This window comes from Microtus pennsylvanicus, chromosome 6, assembly GCF_037038515.1.
Source record: "Microtus pennsylvanicus isolate mMicPen1 chromosome 6, mMicPen1.hap1, whole genome shotgun sequence".
Classification (NCBI taxonomy): domain Eukaryota; kingdom Metazoa; phylum Chordata; class Mammalia; order Rodentia; family Cricetidae; genus Microtus; species Microtus pennsylvanicus.
Window position 1 is genome coordinate 123,403,138 of NC_134584.1, and position 20,745 is coordinate 123,423,882.

At 46.3% G+C, this 20,745-nt stretch overlaps 1 protein-coding gene across 1 annotated transcript in view; it reads right to left on the minus strand.

The window, feature by feature from the left end:
* Abcb10 (ATP binding cassette subfamily B member 10) overlaps positions 1-7,005 on the minus strand; it is a 35,941-nt gene extending 28,936 nt beyond the window's left edge. The window contains exon 1 of the mRNA XM_075977636.1: positions 6,497-7,005. Coding sequence (XP_075833751.1) covers positions 6,497-6,914 — 418 coding nt within the window. The 5' untranslated portion in view covers positions 6,915-7,005. The remainder of the gene's footprint in view (positions 1-6,496) is intronic.
* Between the last annotated feature and the right edge of the window lie 13,740 nt (positions 7,006-20,745).

Here is a 20,745-nt window from a genome sequence, read left to right on the forward strand (position 1 = left end):
AAAAAAAATCAGGGCCTGGAGAAATGACTCAGCAGTTAAGAGCACTTATTGCTCTTGCAGAGAACCCTTGTTCTATCTATAAAGTTTGAGGTTATCTTAGGTTATATATCCTAAGAAAGGAAGGAAGGAAGGAAGGAAGGAAGGAAGGAAGGAAGGAAGGAAGGAAGGAAGGGGACAAGATAAGACATGGTCATGCTATATAAGCTCTTGCTAGCCTGGAACTCTTACAGGCCAGTTAGACTTGAACTTGCAGTGATCCTACTGCCTCTGCTTCCCGAGAGCCACGATCACAGGCATTCCTGAACATGTTATGCAGACCAGGCTGGCCTCAAGCTTGCAGTGGTCTTCCTGCCTCTGCCTCCTGAGTGCCGGGATCGCAGGTGTGAACTACTATGCCAGGCTTCTCTAGTTTTCTAAATCACACGGAGCACGAGCCCTTTGCGAGCTCTACACAGTGATGGCAACTGTAAAAAGATGCGGGGGAAACCTGATGTGGAAGCACATCTGCAGCTCCAGAACTCAAAGGCAAGTTCAAGGCTAGCATGGTCTGCCCAGCCAGCCTCAGGCCAGCCAGGATTACAGTGAGACAGAGTCTGAAAAAAGGGGGTGGGGCTATTTAGTTAAATCCAAAGTCATCCCAGTATATCCCATCAACTTATTTATTAATTTTTTCTTTTGTTATTATTTTAATAGTCTTTTTAAGATTTATTTTATTTTATGTATATGGTGTTCTGTCTACATGCACACCAGCATGCCAGAAGAGGGCACCGGATCTCATTACAGATGGCTGTGAGCCACCATGTGTTTGCTGGGAATTGAACCAAGACCTCTGAAGAACTACCAGTGCTCATAACTGCTGAGCCATCTCAGCTAGTTTTCTTCTGCCTCTACCTCCTGCTCTGGCATGCTGGGATTAGAGGTGTGTGCAGACAGGCTAGGTTTTATGCAGTGCTGGGATCAAACCCAGGACTTTGTGTGTGCTAGGCCAAGCACTCAGCCATCTGAGCTATTATATCTCAACGCCAAGTTTATTTTACTATTGTGTACCCCTTTGTATTATAATCTGTGGTGGTTTGAAAGAAAATGACCCCCAAAGGCTCACAGGGAGTGGCCCTATTAGGAGGTGTGATCTTATTAGGTGTGGCTTTGCTTCAGGAAGGAAATGTGTCTCTGGGTACAAGCTGTGGGGTCTCAGATGCTCAAGCCAGGCCAGCGTCTTGCATTTTCTTCCTGCTGCCTGCAGATCCAGATGCAAAACTCCCAGCTACCTCTTCGGCACCGTGTCTGCATGTGTAACCACCATGCTTTCCACCACGATGATACAAACTAAACCTCTGCATTGTAAACCGGCCCCCAATTCCATGTTTTCCCTTATAAGAGTTGCCGTGGTCAAGGTGTCTCCTCACAGCAATAAAACCCTAAGACACGTCTGAATATAAGTAAAATGGATTCTTGGGATCGAGGTTCTGCCTTATGGGGCTGTGGCATATCAGGTTCCAGCCCCAATCCGACCTGACTCTGTCACTTAGAATTCTCCTTCTTCCTCCACACCACAATGCAGCTTCTACTGCTGTTTCCTGACTGACGCTTTCAAACACCTGACCATTATCATCCTAATTCTACTGAGTCCTGGTGCCAGAGGGGTCAGAACAGTAAATGCAGATGGTTTCAGGTCCGCAGCATCAGTGTGGGAGGTCAGAGGCTGGGGGGTGGGGGTCCAGGAAAGCTGCTTACAGAGAGACTAATGGCTCTCCTGCCAACATGTCTGACCTAACACAAGTCACTCAAATCCTCTATACCTCAGTTTCTCCTACTATAAATATATAGGGCTATATTATACAGGCCCATATTTCTACATTGTATGGCGGCCAGACTTTCAGGCCACAGTGTGCACCTGTCACACAGAAGGTGGTCACCTGGCCTTTCCAGACAAACTGACATCATCCTAGACAAAGGGTCAGGATGTGCTAATGTCGCTCTGCTCCTTCTTTGTAAATTTGGGGAAGAGGTGTTAATTCGGTCTACGTGACAGAGCAGGCATAGTTGCAGACATGACTTAAGTCCCAGCTACCCCTTAACAAAATGCTAATAAATTTCCCCCTCAGTTTGATATAAAAGCTGTTTGGATAATAAATGCCAGGTGATCTTCAGGATTTGAATGAGCCCTAAGTCTCCCTCAATTATTCCCACGCCTCTCCACTAGTCCAAGAGACAATTTATGTCAGGGCTGGACCTCGACATAAATATCCAAACAACAACGGCACCTTCTCACAGAGCTGTCTTGAGCAGATCAGACACACAGAAAGCACCTGGCACAGTGCCCACTCGCCTGCAAGCAAGCATAGCAGCTGTATGTATCCTTATCAATCCTGCTATCACTTCAAAGATGACCTGTGCGGTGGCTCGGTTCAGAGGTAACTCAGCTGTCCCATCTCAGAGACCAGGGGCTGGAAGGAAAAGGGCAAAAAGGCAGCTTCCTCAAGAGCGTGACAGCTGTCTGCAGACATTCTGGTTCTGGGGGATCAGGGAAACATTTCCAGGGATGCTGTGGATGTGACAAGAACAGGGTGGAGGGCAGATGGGAGATGAAGGCTGAGCTGAGCTGGCCCTAAGTGGAGGGAAGGAAGTGAAGATATGGAGGCTGAAAACCCAGGATGAAGCTGAGGAAGAAACAGAGGCTCAGGAAATACTCAGATCCCTGGAGCAGCCCCGACATCACAGGCTGTTCCTCTTGTCCCTTAGCCCTGTCCAGCTGGACCACATCTCTGCCTGGGCATCAGGAAGCAGCAGCTGGAGATAGTCTCTCTCCATCCTTTCTACACTGTATTTCACTACGGTCACTCCACAGGCACAGCTATAAAAGTCAACCCACAAACTTAGCCACAGTTCCAGGCAGGCATCGGCTTTCAAGAAAAGTCATTATCAAGCTGGACAGTGATGCGCACACCTTTAATCCCAGCACTGAGAAGGCAGAGACAGGTGGATCTCTGTGAGTTTGAGGCCAGCCTGGTCTACAGAATGAGTTCCAGGACAGCCAGGGCTACACAGAGAAACCCAGCCCTTACCGGTAATTCAGGAAAGCAGCAGACCCAAATCCTACATATCTGCACTGTCTGAAACATGAAGGGAAGAGAGCAGAATGTACCACCCAACAGTCTAACTCTACTCTAGCTAAGAACCCGCTCTGTGAGCCAGGAGACCTGGTACTCTAAGTATCTTCTCATCTTGGGGCCCACTGCTCACTGGGACATCTGGGCCCTGGCCTCCTATCTGCTAAGCACACAGAAAGCATGAAAAAGTACCTCCTGTCTGCTCTGGGCATGTCCTGATGATTCTGGGCTCAGCACTTTCTGAGGTTCCTTGTGGCCAAAGTGATAAGAGGAAGACTTATCAGTGAGAAAAGGCTCTGGGCAGCACTGCAGACCCAGGGATACCAAGATAGCCAAAATCCTGAAGGAGTGGGCTGCCTGGAGGAAGAGCAATCATGTGACTTCTGCTCTGGACAAGTATCCGCAGCCATTTCAAACAGGAGGCTCTGTTTTCCAAATTTTGGATACTTAACATCAAAATCGTCTGGGGAACAAACTGCTGAACAGTAGGGAAGGAAAGGTTATTATTCAAACACAACCACACTTTTGGGATGTTAACTTTCACTAAAATTAGAAACTGAACATCAGAAGCCAGGTAGTGAGTGGTGGTGCAGGCCTTTAATCTGAGCACTGGGGAGGCAGAGCAGAGGCAGGAAGAGTTCTGAGTTCAAGGTCAGCCTGGTCTACAGAGCAAGTTCCAAGGCAGCCAGGGGGGGCTACACAGTGAAACATCTCAAAAAATCAGAGGAGAGAGAGAAAAAGAGAGAGGGAGAGGGAGAGGGTGGGAGGGAGAGAGAGGGAGAGAGAGAGAGAGAGAGAGAGAGAGAGAGAGAGAGAGAGGGAGAGGACACCTAACACCAGATTTTTTTCTCTTATATCTGTTTTTCAGAGCTCTTTAAAGAAATAATGACAACATGATGGCTCATGCTTATTATCATCTCAGCACTGAGGAGGCTGAGCAGGAAGATTGCTGTGTGCTCATGGTCGTTTGGGCTACCAAGTGGTATCTGTCTCAAAAACAAGACAGAGAGACAGAAAGACACAAACCTACACAACAGCTTTGCTCCTCCAGCATGTCGGAGATGTGCCAACTCTTGCTTAGCCTGATCTTATTACAAATTAACGACTTCCTTTTACTTCCACCAGCACTCACAACCAGACTGGCTTTACCTCCGATGACTTCTGACGAAAACATAGGCTATATAAAGAGGTCTTCAGACATCCTGAAGACAGAATATCTTTACTATCTACTTAGAAGCCTAAAGTGTTCCTAGCACTTGGGAAGTTGAGGCAAGAGATCTCAGGTTAGAGGCCTGCCTGGATGACAAAGCAAGCCCCTGACTCAAAAGCAAGCCCACTATCATGCCAGCTGCAGTGAGGTTAATTCTCAAATAATACGTTTGATGTTTCAGTAAGGCAGACCGTCTGCTCTGATGATGTAGGTTGGTAGAGTGTCTGACTTAAGGCAGACTTCACAGCATATGTTAGCAGGCAGGACAAGTGGGGAGAGGTCACAGAGATGACAGATAGGAGCAGATAGGGAAGGGCTAGGTGGCACTAGCAAGGCCTGAGTCCCCAAAACTTTGAAATCTGAAACTTCAGAAGCAGACTAGGTTCTTTTTTTTTTTTTTTGGTTTTTCGAGACAGGGTTTCTCTGTGGTTTTGGAGCCTGTCCTGGAACTAGCTCTTGTAGACCAGGCTGGTCTCGAACTCACAGAGATCCGCCTGCCTCTGCCTCCCGAGTGCTGGGATTAAAGGCGTGCGCCACCACCCACCGGCTCGCAGACTAGGTTCTTGTCTCAGCTCCTCACCATCTGGGCATGCCCAGTTGCCCAGGGTCTCCTCTATGCATACCCAGCTCTGTGTCCTCCCCTCCCCCAAGAATATACTTTAAACCTGGGTTTGGTGGCTCACACCTCAATTCCAGCACTTGGGAGATGGATAAGATCAGGAGTTCAAGGTCATCCTTAGCTTCTTAGTGAGTTTGAGGTCAGCCTGTACTACATTAAACCTGTCTCAATAAAACACAGGAGAGGGGATCCAGTGGCTCAGTGGTTAAGAGCACCGGCTACTCTTTGGGAGGACATGGATTCAATTCTTAGCACCCACATGGCAGCTCACAGCCAGTTCGGACATACATGAAGGCAAAACACCACATAAAATAAAAACAAGCAATTTGTTAAAAAAAAAATAATGAAACACAGGTAAAAAGGCTTACAAGCTAGCCAAGAAGAAAAGGACTTTTTCCATTAAAACCCACAACCATAGTAAAATGTCTCTTCTTTATACTTAAGGGCACCACACCTGCTAACTCCTGTAGACGGCAGATCCATATGCCCTCGCTCCATAGACACCCTTCTCCAAGCCCAATCTCTCCCAAAGAGAGTAATCTGTACAGCAAGGGACTCGGCAAGCAATTTAGGGTCCTGCCTGTTTCAGAGCTGTATAACAAGGTGTCTTCCTCTTGCAACACCCTCATGCCTATCTCTATTTCATCTCTAATTCAAATTATTTTCCTGCCCACTAAGCAGGGAACCTCAGCAGGGGCGGGACTCCATGTCAGTTCCCAAGACAACCCCCCAGAAGGAGGCCACAATCCACTGTCACAGGGGAAATGGAGAGTTAGAAAACCTTCAGGACTCTCCAGCTCTCAACAGGTCTTTGCTCCAGCCATTCCTCCAATGACTGCTAAAAAACCCAGCGAGTTACAGAATATTTTCATTTAGAATCAGCCCATTCTGATTTCTTTTAGTTGATCCGGTTGAATTACTGTCTGGTTTTTATTTTTATTTTTTTTATGCTGTGGCTAGTGCCTGGTCCTGACCACTTAGGGAGGTGACAGCCAGCATGAGGTTCACAGGGCTCAGCTTAATGTGAAATACTGCTGGTTGTTTGATACTGTGTAGCCCTGGTGATGTTTTTAAAAAACATTATAAATGTATAATACAAAGTAGACATGAGCCGGGCGGTGGTGGCGCACGCCTTTAATCCCAGCACTCGGGAGGCAGAGGCAGGTGGATCTCTGTGAGTTCGAGACCAGCCTGGTCTACAAGAGCTAGTTCCAGGACAGGCTCCAAAGCCACAGAGAAACCCTGTCTCGAAAAACCAAAAAAAAAAAAAAAAACCAAAGTAGACATGGTTTTGGCAAAACTTTTTCTTAAAGGTCTAAACTCCAGTTTATTTAGAGAATGCTCCAAAGCAGACGCTGCCAATTAGCTGGTGGGGACCGATTTAAATTCTGGTAACAGGCTCTGCTGACCTCAGACGGTGAGCGCCCGCCAGTTAAGAAGGCACCCATAGCCTTCCAACAGGTGTCGGCAGATCTGAACGCCCTTGTCGAGGCCGCGGCCGAGGCCGAGGCCAGGCCGGGGTCCCCTGCAGCCCGCTGGTCCCCCCAAGGTTCCTACCTGACAGCTTCCCGCGCTCAGGGTGCACCAGCCCCAGGAGCTTCCACACTTCTGAGCGCCTTGGCGCCGCGGGCCGCCGCCGGGAGTCATCCCCAAGGTCTCGCACACCGGTGGCTGCCGCTGGAATTCCCTGGAACCTGGCGAACAGGGGACGCGCGCCGCGGGATCCTGCCAGTACCCAGCACCTGCGGGCCGCTGAGGATGTGGCCCATCGCCCCACGCCGCCAGGCAGCCGGGAGAGGGGCGCGGGAAAGCGGAGGCCCGGGGACGGCTCAAGGATTCGAGACGTCCACGCTCGTACGAGCGGGTTCCACTCAGAAGCCAGCCACGTCCTAGAGGACACTGCCGGGGCCCACGCACGCGCGGCCGGGCCCCGGCGCGTGATCAGCAGCAGCGCCCTGCCAGGGGGGCTGCGCATGACGCTGCGTCTGCCCGGAGAAGCACAGCCGCTGGCCCGGCCGCAAGCCCGGGGACCCTCCCGGCCCGGCCCGAGCGCGGGGCGGGGACGCAGCAGCGACCCGCCCCATCGGGCGGGCGCCCGGGCCGCGCCTTCCGCCGCGCAGGGACCACCCCTGGGCGGCGACCAGCGGATGGTTCCAGGGCCATGCCGCCTTGTCTTAGCAGCTGTCCGCTAGCGCCTGCGCTCGCGAGCTGCACGCGGAAGATTTTTGGCGCTCCCGAGCCTTTCGGTTGCAAACACCACAGGAGCGTTGGAGTCCTTTCTGTCGCCCGCGACAGGCGGAGTGCGCACGCGCGTTGCTCAGGTCGCTTACTACAGATCAGTGTTGGGTGATAGCTAGCCGCTCAGTTTTCGGGCCGGTGCGTGGTCTCCCGCTATTTTGCGGTTGTGGGGGCGAGGGGACGACAGTGAAGTATCCACACCTTGGAGTCCTACGCAATGTAGCAGGTGCCGAAGAGGCAGGGACCCCGGAGCTGCACCCCGCAGTGTCCCGGAGAGTCAAAGTGACCCATCGTGCAGTGGTCTCGATCCACGAGGGTGGGGAGGCCCGGGAGGTGGAGAAGAGTTTGTGGACTCGTAGATATTTCACAAGACCAGAACGAAATGCAAGTGAAAGACGCTTCCTACTGGTTAAAATGGATGAGTTCAGCCGGGCGTAGTGGCGCTCGCCTTTATTACCAGCTCTTGGGAGGCATACATCTCTGTGAGTTCGAGGACAGCCTAAATAGTGAGTTGCAGGACAGCTTGAGGTACATAGTGAGAAGCTGTCTTATAAAAATAATAACAAATAATAAAATTTTTAAAAAATGGGTTTACAAAACAACGTAAGTATTTTAGTTCAGTATTAAAAAAAAACAACACGGACACACGACCCTTAAGGAACAAAACATGAGACTTTCAAATGTGGAATCCGTTTCTAAATTTTCAGGATTCTTCCTCTTTTTACCCTAATCCCAAACCTGGAAACGTCATTTATTAGAATAGAGTGTGTGTGGGGGGGGATCATACAGCTCAGCTGATAGAGCTACATATCAGACAGATACAGAAAAAAAAAAAACAAAAAACACAAACCAAGCAGGCAGCGACTGGCTGGAGTTTGCTTTGCTTACATGTCTTCTGTTTTGTTTTTTTCTTCCTTAGAAAATTTCCACGATTGGCCCAGACATATTGGGCAGGCCTTTAATCCCAGCATTCAGGAGGCAAAGGCAGGTGATCTCTTTGAGTTCTAGGCCAGTCTGGACTACATAGTAAGTTCCAGGATAACCAGGACTCCATAGAAAAATCCTGTCTCAAAACTAACAAAAAAAAACCAACAAAATATTCATATAAGAATTTTCCATATTGGTCTGACTTCCTGACATTTTAGCATCTGTTATGTTTTCCCTCTCAGACAAGGGCCTCACCTACACTTGGAAGTTACGAGGTCAAGAAGGATGAGCAACAACAGGAGGGATGAGGAGGGATGAGGAGGTTACCCTTGCCTTGAACATGCTGGAGAAGTGGGAAGCAGGCACGGCCTTCTGTAAAACCCAGCCATGAGGTCCAAGGAGACTTGAGTTTTCTTGAGCGTGGCCTCTCCATCACAGCAGAAACTCTAAATGCCAGGGTGTCACAGTGTGAGCTGTACTCTCCTGGCTCCTGAGGACTCAGGCTCCTTTCCATGGCCCATGGAGTATTTCCTTCTCCTTCCTCTTGGACCCCCCCAACAGCATGAAGCAATGAATGCCCATAGATGGGAGTTTCTGTTCTGCTTGGTCCCACAGCCAGTTCCAAGGAAGCACACAGAGGCTCACATTAATTATAAACTGTCTGGCCTTTTAGCTCAGGCTTATTATTAACTAGTTCTTACAACTTAAATTAACCAATAATTCTTGTCTATATTTAGCCATGTGGCTTGGTAGCTTTTCTCAGTAAGGCATTCTTATCTTGCTTCCTCTGCATCTGGATGGTGACTGACAGTCTTTGCCTTTTCTCTTCCCAAAATTCTCCTAAACTAGTTGCCCTGTCTATATTTCCTGCCTGGCTACTGGTCAATCAGCATTTTATTAAACTAATACAAGTGACAAATCTTTACAGAGTACAAGAGCGTTATCCCACAGCAAATGTCCTCCAGGATGGCACGAGTAACCACTTTTTAAAAATTATTATTTTCTGGCCGGGCATGCACACCTTTAATCCCAGCACTCGGGAGGCAGAGGCAGGCGAATCTCTGTGAGTTTGAGATCAGCCTGGTCTACAAGAGCTAGTTCCAGGACAGGGTCCAAAGCTACAGAGAAACCCTGTCTCTAAAAAATAATTTTAAAAAATTCCATGTATGAGTATTTTACCTGTGGAAACTGGGGTTCCACATGGTGATTTTCATGCTGGAATTGAACCCTGGTCCTTTGGAAGAGCAGCTAGTGCTCTTAACCACTGAACCATCTCTCCAGTCACTAAGCCATCTCTACAGCTGAAATTAACCATTTTCAGCCAAATCTAAGGTTCCTCTTACTTCCTACTTCTCTTTCCCCTTTTCTAGAACATACTTGCTGTTGTGAGGGCCAGAAATGAGGAACTGTCTCCAATTTTCTAGCCTGATCCTCTCAGCCAGTATTTTCTGGAGCCCAGAATCAACAACAACAACAACAAAAAAAATAGAGTAACTGATTAGACAGAACTAAACTCACCAAGATTTTCTGTTTGTAGAGGGTTTTGTTAGGGGGTAGGGGGTGTCAAGACAGTTTTGATGTGGCCCTAGCTGGCTTAAAATACAGTATATAAAGCAAGCTAGCCTTGAACGTCAGGTAATCCTCCCACTTCTATCTCCAGGTTTAGGGATTACAGGTAATGCTACCCTGGAGGCTGAAATGGGAAGATCGCTGTGAGAAAATGCCAGGCTACTAGACTCAAAGTAAGACCCTGCCTCAAAACACAAAGAAAAAAAGAAAGAAAGAAAGGAAAAAAGGAAGGAAGGAAGGAAGGAAGGAAGGAAGAAAAAAAGGAATGGATTGGCTCAGGAAATAAGGCGAACACTGCTGATGTGATTGCCAGAATCCACATAGTGGAAGGAGAAGACTGACTTCAACAGGCTGTTCTTTGACCCATGTAGGTGTGCTAAGGCATACTTATGCCCACACAACTGCACACACACACACACACACACACACACACACACAGACACGCACGCACAAATAAAAGATGTAATTAAAAATCAATTGAATGAACGAACAATTAAAAATCAGGGAAATAATCTGAAAATAATTATCCCCAAAGAAATATTACACTTGAACATACATAATTAATGAGATCTTGTGGAAGGGAGGAAGGAATGAAAGACACAGATGACCCTAGAAATTAGGACAATTTCCTTGGCTTCTATCAAAGCACAAGAGATGCTCTAAAGTATGCAGGCAAGGAAAGAAGCAGGCTACTTAGTAGTGGGCGAGTTAACAGTGCAAAATTCCCCAGCACTCGGGAAGCAGAGGCTAGTGGGTTTCTGTGGGCTCGAGCACAGCCTGGTTTATGCATCATGTCTGGAGATCAGACAGCTACACAGTGAAACCCTGACTTGAAAAAAGCAAACAGACAAACAAAACAGTACATAGTCCCCAGCAACACAGAAAAAGGTTTAGCAATGCTGGGCTCAGATGAAAGTTCAAGTCCTTCCCACAAGACAGAAAGGGCTCTGGGAGGAAGTATGACTGGCCCGGAGGAGTTCAGACCCTAGGTGAACAAAATCTTAATAGGCTTAGTGGTTCATGGGTGTCAGATTCTAAAGTGATCTCTAGAGGAAACCTGAGAGCTGGTGTACCTGCTGGGTTAGGCATATTCAGAGGACAAGAGAGCAGATATATAGGGTAGAATGGGAGTAGAAGCAGACGGTGTCCTGGCTGCAGTCCAGGAACTGATGGGAGACCTTTGATCAGATGCATAGCTTGTTCTGTGGCACCTGAGTGGCAGGATGACGCCTGGAGACAGGGGCCACAAGGGCATAGAACCCATTTGAGCAGAAACGTTTTTAGAAGTTGCCGCGGAGCTTCTAGTGACTCCACACCATGCTTCCTGAGAGTGTGGCCATGTCTCTCAACAGCGTCTCAGGAAGACAGGGCAGCACAGGTCACGGCAGCATCTCAAGAGGCCAAAGAGGGGTTGAGATTTGGTCCCTTCAAATGGCTCTGCTGAAATGATAGCTCCCAGCCTAGAACCTTGTCTGGAAAGTAGGAATTGCAGATGCAGCTTTCTGAAGTTGAGACTCATAAATACTGACCCCTCCCTCCCGTGGTAGCCCGAGTATGAAGGAGCGGTGTCCATCATTGGTGGTCAACCTGCTAGGTCCTCACCCTGGGACAGCAATGGTGGAGATAGTTATGCAGCTGCAAACCAAGGGGAAACAGAGAATGCTGACAAAGTCGTGAGAAGCTATGAGGAGACAGGAGAGGCTACCCCTGTGATGCAGTAAGCTAGACTTGTAACTTCCAGAATTCCGAGACAACTGCCTTCTGTATCAAGATACTAAATTTAGCTGGGCGATGGTGGCACACGCCTTTAATCCTAGCACTCGGGAGGCAGAGGCAGGTGGATCTCTGTGATTTCAAGGCTAACCTGGTCTACAAAAGCAAGTTCCAGGACAGGCTACTAAGCTACAGAGAAACCCTGTCTCAAAAAACAAAAAACAAACAAAGACACTAACCCTGTGGTATATCATTGTGGCAGTTGCAGCTGACTTACTTAAAAAACAACATAACTTGGGGCTGGAGAGATGGCTCAGTGGTTAAGAGCACTGGCTGCTCTTCCAGAGGACCCGGGTTCGATTCTCAGCACCCACATGACAGCTAACAACTGTCTGTAACTCCAGTTCCAGAGGATCTGACACTGTCACACCAATGTACATAAAATAAAAAGTTAAATAAAAAAAAAAAAAACAACATAACTTGCCATCCCAACTGCTTAAGAGGCAGAGACAGAAGGACTGCTTGAGACCACCTGGAGTCCTATAGCAAACCTTGTCTAAAAATACACATCCCAAATGAGTTGTCACAGAGGCTCACACCTGTACTTCTAGAACTTGGGAGGCTGTGGCAGAACTGTCAGGAATTTCAGTCCAGCCTGGGTTCCACAGTGGGACCCTGTCTCACACATAAAAACAAAAGCCAGGCATAATGCCACAGGCCTTTGATCCCAGCATTCCTAGCACTGATTCAGAGCTGTGTAAGTTCAAGGCCAGCCTGGTCTACAAAGTGAGTTCCAGGCCAGCCAGGTCTGTACAGTGAGACTGTGTCTCAAAACAGTAGCAGCAACAAAACAATGATAAATAAAATAGTAAGACAGTGGACCTAATCCTACAGGTTTAGAATATTTAGGTATAGTATTATCTTAAGAGTGTGGGGCTAAATTCACATGAAAAGAAAAATTATCCAGAGCTAGATAGATGACTCAGTATTTAAACTGATCAATGGGCATGTGCCTTTAATCCCAGGACACTGAAGGCAGAAGGTGGATCTCTGTGAGTCTGAGGCCCTCCTGGACCACATAGTGAGTTCTAGGACAGCCAGAACTACACAGTTAAACTCAATCTTTTTTTTTTCTTGGTTTTTCAACACAGGGTTTCTCTGTAGCTTTTGGAGCCTGTCCTGGAACTAGCTCTTGTAGACCAGGCTGGCCTCGAGCTCACAAAGATCTGCCTGCCTCTGCCTCCTGAGTGCTGGGATTAAAGGCGTGCGCCACCACCGCCCGGCTCAATCTTTTTTTTTTTTTAAAGAGTGTGGATGAGAATGGAGAGATGGCTCAGCAGTAAGAGCACTTGCTGCTCTTCCAAAGGACCCAGATTCACTCCCCTGCACCCACATGGCAGCTCACAACTGTCTGTAATTCCAATTTGAGGGAATCTGACATCTTTGCACCAATGCACATAAAATAAATATAAATAAACTAATTTTCTAAAAAGAACCTATTGCTATCGAGTGCCCAGCACTCACATGAGGCAGCTCACAGCTGCCGATAGCTCTAGCTCCAGGGGAATCCAGTAACTCTGCTCTCTGAGAGCACCTGTATTTATACACAGACAACACACACACATACTTTAATCCTGGGATGAGTGATTGGATGTTTGGAAATTCATTAATATACCATCTTAATACACTTAAGAAGAAAGGTAATGACTATCTCCATAGAATTGAGAAAAAACCCTGACAAATCAAAACTTCATTCTTATTTAAAAAAATATGAAAACACATGAAAATAACACCTGATGGATACATGGTTATTTTGGTGGAGAGATTGGGGGGGGCTGTTGTGGTTTGTTGAGACATGGCGTCACTGTGGCCCTTTTAAATTTTTTTGGAATGTCTCTGCAGTTATTGTTTTTTTGTTTTGTTTTGTTTTTGTTTTTACAGCATCTCCTTAGATAGTCCTGGCTATGCTGGAACGCCCCACGTAAACTCAGGCTGGCCTCAGACTCCCAGTGAGTGTCCTGGTGCCCCCTCCTGGCTTTTGGCATTGCAGCTGTGTACCACTAAGCCTGTGGATTCATGTGGTGGAAGGTATATACTTAGTTTTCAAATAGCATCTTAACTTCATGTGGCTCAGTTCAGATCAGAGAAGGGAAGTTGGTGTCTACATGACTGTTCAATGCAGTGCTATTTCATTTGTATTTTAATAAATTTAAAACTAGTCAGCCATACAGGTGAGGCAGTGGCGGCACACACCTTTAATCCCAGCAGCCACACTAGTCAGCCATACAGGTGAGGCAGTGGCGGCACACACCTTTAATCCCAGCAGCCACACTAGTTAGCCATAGAGGCTGGGCAGTGGTGGTGCACACCTCTAATCCCAGAACTAGAGAGGAATAGAATGGGGGATGAGGCAGGAACTCGCTCACTTTCATTCTGAAGATTTCATACAGGTGAGAGCTCTCTAGTGGCTTGGCTTCTCTGATCTTCTGTCTCTGGGTTTTTATTGTTCGCGCTACAGTTCAACATCACTCTAGAAGCTGGGTGTGGTTGCTCACAACTCTAATGCCAGGACTTGTGAGGCTGAAGCCAGAGGATGGCTGTGTGTTCAACACCAGCTAGTCTATACAGTGAGTTCCAGGCTAGGCTGAGTTGCACAGAGAGCTCTTGTTTGATTAAAACAAAGAAACAAAGCAGCTGGCAAGTAAAAACCAGAAAAAGAAATAAAAATCCTGACGTGGTTCTTCAGCTAAATTGTTTAAAATAGTTCTTAGGTTGTCAAAAAGTTACAAGGCATGGCTGTCTCGTGCAAATATGGAGTCAAAATGCCGAAGATTTATTGCTAGGTAACCAGTGAGGGGCCAACAAATGCCAACCATGAGAAAGTTCACACTGTAATTAAGGAAGTTTCTTATTTCAAAGATACAGCAAATTCAATACATTACACAGAAACCTAGTTAATTTTCAACATGGCAATACCTGATAATTTTTGAGTTATCTTTATTCTGAACTATCATCTGCCACACTGTCAGCTTCCCTTATCTTTCTCCCTCAGAGCTGGAAATACCCTAATCGGTTGTAAGCGGCAGAACAAGCGTAGGTTTCCTAGCAAGGTTTCCTAGCGGGCCTCTAAGAGTCGTACTGGACACTGAGGCAACCTTAATGCCTGGAGCTTTTGGGGTTCCTCCTCTCCAGTCAGAAATTCCTTATACAGTGAAATCTCACCTCAAATTCAAGTCTTTCCCAGCCTGGCCTTGAATTTTTGCCCCTTGTCACACCCCCACACCCACCCCGCACCTCTACCTTCCAAATGGTGGGATCACAGGTATGAGTCACTATGCCCAGCTTCTTTGGGACCATTTTATAATTAAAATCAAAACCCTGAATATTTCATTGTTTTTTTTTTCCAACCTCAGAAGTGTTCATGTGTTGTGGAGGCCCATTGTACCCCGGCTGCCACTGCTGCCTCTTGCTCCTCATTGTCTTGTTTTAATGACAGGGTCTCACTTTGTAGCCCTGGCTAGCCTGAACTTCCCGTGTAGGCCTTGAACTCAAAGAGATCACCCTCCCTTTGCTTCCCTCCCTTGCTCATCGTGACAGATCAGCATATACCATTTAGGGAATCTTTCTGGAATAAGCATTCCAACACCAGTAAGAACAGAGATGCTACCACTTGACTCAAGTCAGGATAGCCCCTGGAAGGCTTCCATTCTGGGTCCAGCTAGTATTTTCATTTTATACCTAAAACAGTGGTTCTCAACCTTCCTGCTGCTATAACACTTTAACACCATTTCTCATGTTGTGGTGACCCCAAACAATAAAATTATTTCATTGCTACTTCATGGCTGTAATTTTGCTGCTATTATGAATTGTAATGTAAATGTCTGCTATGCAGGATATCTGACCTGTGACCTGAACGGGCTTGTGACCCACATGTTGAGAACCACTGCTCTAAAACCACAAAGTGGGGCAGAAAAGCAGGATTTTACAGAAGCCTGCACCAGTCAGGGGTTGTCTCAGCCACTTCCCCAGGTCATTCTGCTGCAGGAAGCATGTGAAGCCAAGCTTGGTAAATAGGCAGTTCAAGTCGTGCCTCAAGCAAATCGCTACATTGTTATGGATAATGGCCAGGAAGAAAGCTAAACAAAGGAGATTTGATACAGAGTTCTTGCTTTGAAAAGAAAAAAAGAGAAATGCTGTGGGCTAATGCTCTTGTACCCTGTAAAGAGTTGTCACTCATATTAGTTTAATAAAGCACTGATTGGCCAGTAGCCAGGCAGGAAGTATAGGCTGGGTGACCAGAATAAGAATTCTGGGAAGAGGAAAGGCAGAAAGTCAGTCACCATCCAGACACAGAGGAAGCAAGATGAGAATGCCTCACTGAGAAAAGGTACCGAGCCACATGGCTAAACATAGACAAGAATTATGGGTTAATTTAATTTGTAAGAACTAGTTAATAATAAGCCTGAACTAATAGACCAAACAGCTTATAATTAATATAAGCCTCTGTGTGTTTCTTTGGGACTGAATGACTGCGGGACCAGGCAGGACAGAAACTTCTGTCTATAATAATTAATAAAGCAGTATCTAATAATTGATCTTTTTTTTGGATGTGGTGGCACATACCTTTAATCCCAGAACTCCAGAGACAAAGGTGGGTAGATCTGAGTTTCAGGCTAGCCTGGAATACAGAGGAAGTTCTAGGGCAGTCAGGGCCACGCAGAGAAATCTTGTCTCAAAACAAACAAAAAATAATTGGTCTTTTTTTTTAAAAAAAAATCTTTATTCTACTTTAGTATCTTCACTGTGGCATCATGTACAAGTTATAAAAAGCTCTGCTGCAATCTTCTTAAGGCATAGACATGGTTATTAAAGAGCCCCTGTGCCATGTGGTGGTAAATGCCTGTGATTTACTGCAGAAGGATCACAAATTCAAAGACTTACAAGGGGCTTTAGATAGAGTGCTTACCTAGTAGGATCTGAGTTCAATCCCACTACACACAACACACACACACACACACACACACACACAGAGAGAGAGAGAGAGAAAGAGAGAGAGAGAGAGACTGAGACTCTCTGATTAGGGATAAATTATGCCCCCCCAGGTTTTATGTTGAAGTTTTAATCTCCACAGTTCCCCAGAATGTGACTGTATTTGGAGATAAGGCTTTAATGAGATAATTAACATCAAACAAAGACGTTAGAGCAGGGCTTCACCAACTATAACCAGCTCTGTGTAAGAGAAGATTATGACACACAGAGATGTGAGGTTGTCTAGGGAGGAAAGGGTATCTACAAAACCAGATGCAGGAGAAGCCAGTCCTAGACTTGTTGACCTTGGACCCATTGTCTCCAGAACTGTGAGATCAGTTTCCGTGGGGGAAGCCTGGCAAGGGTGTTAGTCACCAGGCTAGGAAAGACAGCTATCTCACTGGGGAAGGCAGAGAACAGTTCATGCGGCAAAGTCAGGAAAGTATGCTCCTACATTCTAGAACAAAGGAAGGGCTACAAAGAGATGCCCACTGGTAGTGATCTTAAAGCCAGAGATGCTTAACACAACCCAGACAGGCTTTTGAAATGACAGCCTACATTTTGTAACTCACACGAAAGGAAATGAAAGCCTGAGAAGAGACACCAATGCCATTTTTTTTTTTTTTTGGTTTTTCGAGACAGGGTTTCTCTACCAATGCCATTTTTTGAGGGCATCAAGGGTCAGCCATTCAGACATCTGATATAACCTAAGTCCTGTTATCACATCTGATACCAGCTTAGCAGATGTGTACCACAGATACATAAACTTTCAAAGATGTCTACAGTTTGCTCAAGTGGAATAATGATCCAAACCCATGTGACCAACCCCAGCCCTGCCTACACTACCTGGCCACCCTGGCTTTGTTCTTCCTGCTCCACTCCAGCCTCTTCAGAAGCTGAGTAAGAGTTTATCTAATATTTTCTTGTGGTGATAGTTTGTACTCTAACAAATAAAGCTTGCCTGAAGATCAGAGGGTGGAGCTAGCCACTAGTTAACCAACCGTCTGATCTTCAGGCAAACTTTATTTGTTAGAGTACAAACAAGATACCATCACAGTTTCTGGATGGGTTCCTGAAAAGTTAGGCAGGGTCTATACAAGTGGAGAAAGCATGACAGGTATCTTTGGTATTATATATAATAATATTATATATATTTATATATACACACACATATTTTTTTTTCTCTGTAGCCTGTCCTGGAACTTGCTCGGCACACCAGACTGGGCTCTGCCAGACTCCGCCTCCCGAGTGTTGGGACTAAAGGTATATGCCACCACTGCCCAGCTAAAATAAAGTATTTCAAAAGCAATGAAAAAAGTAACTAAGGCAGTGTTATGAACAGACAGTATGAATGGACTCACCATTCAGGAATTCATCTTTTGTTTCCACTCAACACCCTAAGGTACATTGGCTGTGTTTTTCTTGGTGACACCATACTGCTTTCCAGACTGGCTACAATTTGAATTCTTCGGGAAGTACTTTGGTTCTTTTTTTGTCCTTCACTCCTTTTCCAGCGGAGAGCAATAGCAGCCAGCAAAGGCAAACTGCAGGCAGATGACGCCCTCTTGTGTTATGCTCTGTGTAGACCCTAACTGCAGTGTTAGAGGATCTTGTGTAGCTATACTGGTGTTCTAACTTATGAATGGGTTTAGGTATCAGGAAGCCTCAGCACTGAATAGTAGTGAGTGTTACAGCTCCTGGGTCTGGAATGTCTGAGACTCCTGGCTCTAAAGCCTTGACAGCTCTCTAAAACTATGGCAACTAGATTGAGTTTCTTCTCCTCTTTGGGCTCTTCACTGCCTTCTAGTCTAGTTCTTTAATCCCAGTTCTGCTGTCTTTTTCTTTTTTTAGTTTTTCAAGACAGGGTTTCTCTGTACCTTTGGAGCCTGTCCTGGCACTAGTTCTTGTAGACCAGGCTGGTCTAGAACTCACAGAGATCTGCCTGCCTCTGCCTCCCGAGTGCTGGGATTAAAGGCGTGCGCCACCACCGCCCGGCCAGTTCTGCTGTCTTTACTTCTGTCCTTTTCCCCCTTTTGGTTGTTGAGACAGAGTCACACAATGTAGCATATGCTGGCCTTGTGTTTGTGGCAATCCTCCTTGCCCTCCACACACGCCTGCATCAGCTTCCCAAGTGCTAGTACTACAGGAATGAAGTAAGATGCTCAACTAACATTTGAAGAATGGAATCTTTTGGGATCTCTATTCTTCTTTCTTTCTTAAGACCTACGTTTAAAAAAATTGTAACTTATGTAGACGGGTGTTTTGCCTGATGTATGTCCATACCACATGCACGTCCGGTGCCCAAAGAGACCAGAACAATGTCAGATCCCTGGAACTGGAGTTACAGGCAGGTAGTTGTGAGCTGCTATATGGATGCTAGGAATTAAACCTGGGTCCTCTGGAAGAGCAGCCTGAGCTCTTAATCACTGAGCCATCTCTTCAGTTTGTTTTTAGACTGCTTTTGACCTTGGGGCAATCTTACTGCCTCAGCCTTTCGTGCCGCTAGAGCTAGACCTTGTCCACCATGCCCAGCTCCACCATCCTTCTTGCTCCTGGCCCTGGCCGCTCTTTAGAGCTGCTCACTTCTCGTCTGCCTTCTGTCCCAGTTCAGGGGGCAGCAACCGTCATTCTTTTGCTGCTGCTGTTTCTACCTTTGCAAATGGCTAGTTTTGAAGCCTTGCCTCTTCGGCAGCTGTCAATGCAACCAGCTGCTCTACCACTTTCGGAGTTCACACAAAGCTCAGTTCTGCCTCTTCTTTAGCTGTCAATGCGGCAGACAGGACAGTGGACATCAGGAGTGCTTAAGTTTACAACTTCAGGATTTTAAGTTAACGCCAATTAATGCTAATAATTAAGCATGCTTTAGGAAAGTTTAATGAAGGCCCAGTGTTTCAGAGTGTGGCCTGTCTTCCTGAGAGTCTACTTCTATTGACCCCCGAAAGAGAGAATGACAGCCAAGAAAAAGTTATCCAAGTCCAGCTTGATAAACAGGTTTTATTGGCGTGATTTGGACAGCTGCCACATCCAAAACTCCATTCCAGTGTATGTGAATTTTTTTTCTTTCTTTTTGGTTTGAGAAAGGGTTTCTCTGTGTAGCCCTGGTTATCCCGGAACTGTGTAGACCAGGCAGGCTGGCCTCAAACTCAGAGATCTTCCTGCCCTTGCCTCCTGAGTGTTGGGATTAATAGTGTACTGTATCATGCCCAGCCAGGAGAGGACTACCATCCTTGGAGTTATACAACCTGTAGACAGATATACCACTCCTCTCCCGTAAGCTTGTTCATTGCTTATAACCTTAGAGAGGATCATAAGAAATTCTTTCTTCCAAGAAGGGATGATCCAATCTAAATAAAACAGAAAGAGGTAGGGTCCCCTACTGTGTTTGATGAGTGTATAGTGGCAACGCCCTTGTTTTAAATGTCTATTTCAGTAGCCTAAGGTTAGGCCATATTTTAAAATCATTTGCTCATAGAAGTCAAAAAATCCCTTGGAACTAGAGTTAGGGTAGGCTCCAAGAAGAGATGTCCGTAACCTCTGAGCTCTCTAACCCCTTCTACAAAACGAGGGTCTCACTAAGGCTGCCCAGTCTAGTCTTAAGCTTTTGTTTTTCCCCCCCCCCCGACCTCCTATATAGTTGGGATGTTATGTTTGTACTACCTGTCCTGGCCTTGAGAGGGCTTCAGCAAATTATTATCATTATTATTACTGGGAATTGAACTCAGGACCTCTGAAAGGGCAGCCAGTGCTCTTAACCCTGAGTCATCTCTACAGCCCCTTCAGTAAATTCTTAACCTAAATTAGACCCTAGCACTCTTCACAGCATCTTGTATTGCACTGACAGACTAAAAGCTACCACTGATGTTATTGTTGACAGCAGTCTCTGGGTTAGAGACAGCATTAGTTCTGCTTACCACAGCATGCCCCCTTCTAACACAAGTTCTGGTCCAAAGAGAAACACATACCTGTAATCACATAAACTGTCCTTCAGTGACTCATGCAGACAAGGAATGCCTGTAACCTTTCCAGATTGCAGGGGGGAAGTTAGGGTGAGGCTAGCATTAACAAGACTCTGGGTTCAAGCCTTAGTTCCACAAAACAAGGAAATCCCATAATGGGCACTTTTCCTTTTGCACGCAGGCACCAGAGACAGGAATGCTGGTGTGTGCTGGTGTAGAAAATGAGCATTTCACCAAAACATGCCACTAAGGAACAGGCTTAAGTACAGACCATCCTTTTAATCTACTCGTTAAAAAAACCAATCTGAGAAAGTCTATACTCAAGTAGACGTCTTAAGCAACCAAGATATTATAAACATGAGGACAAGAAATAAT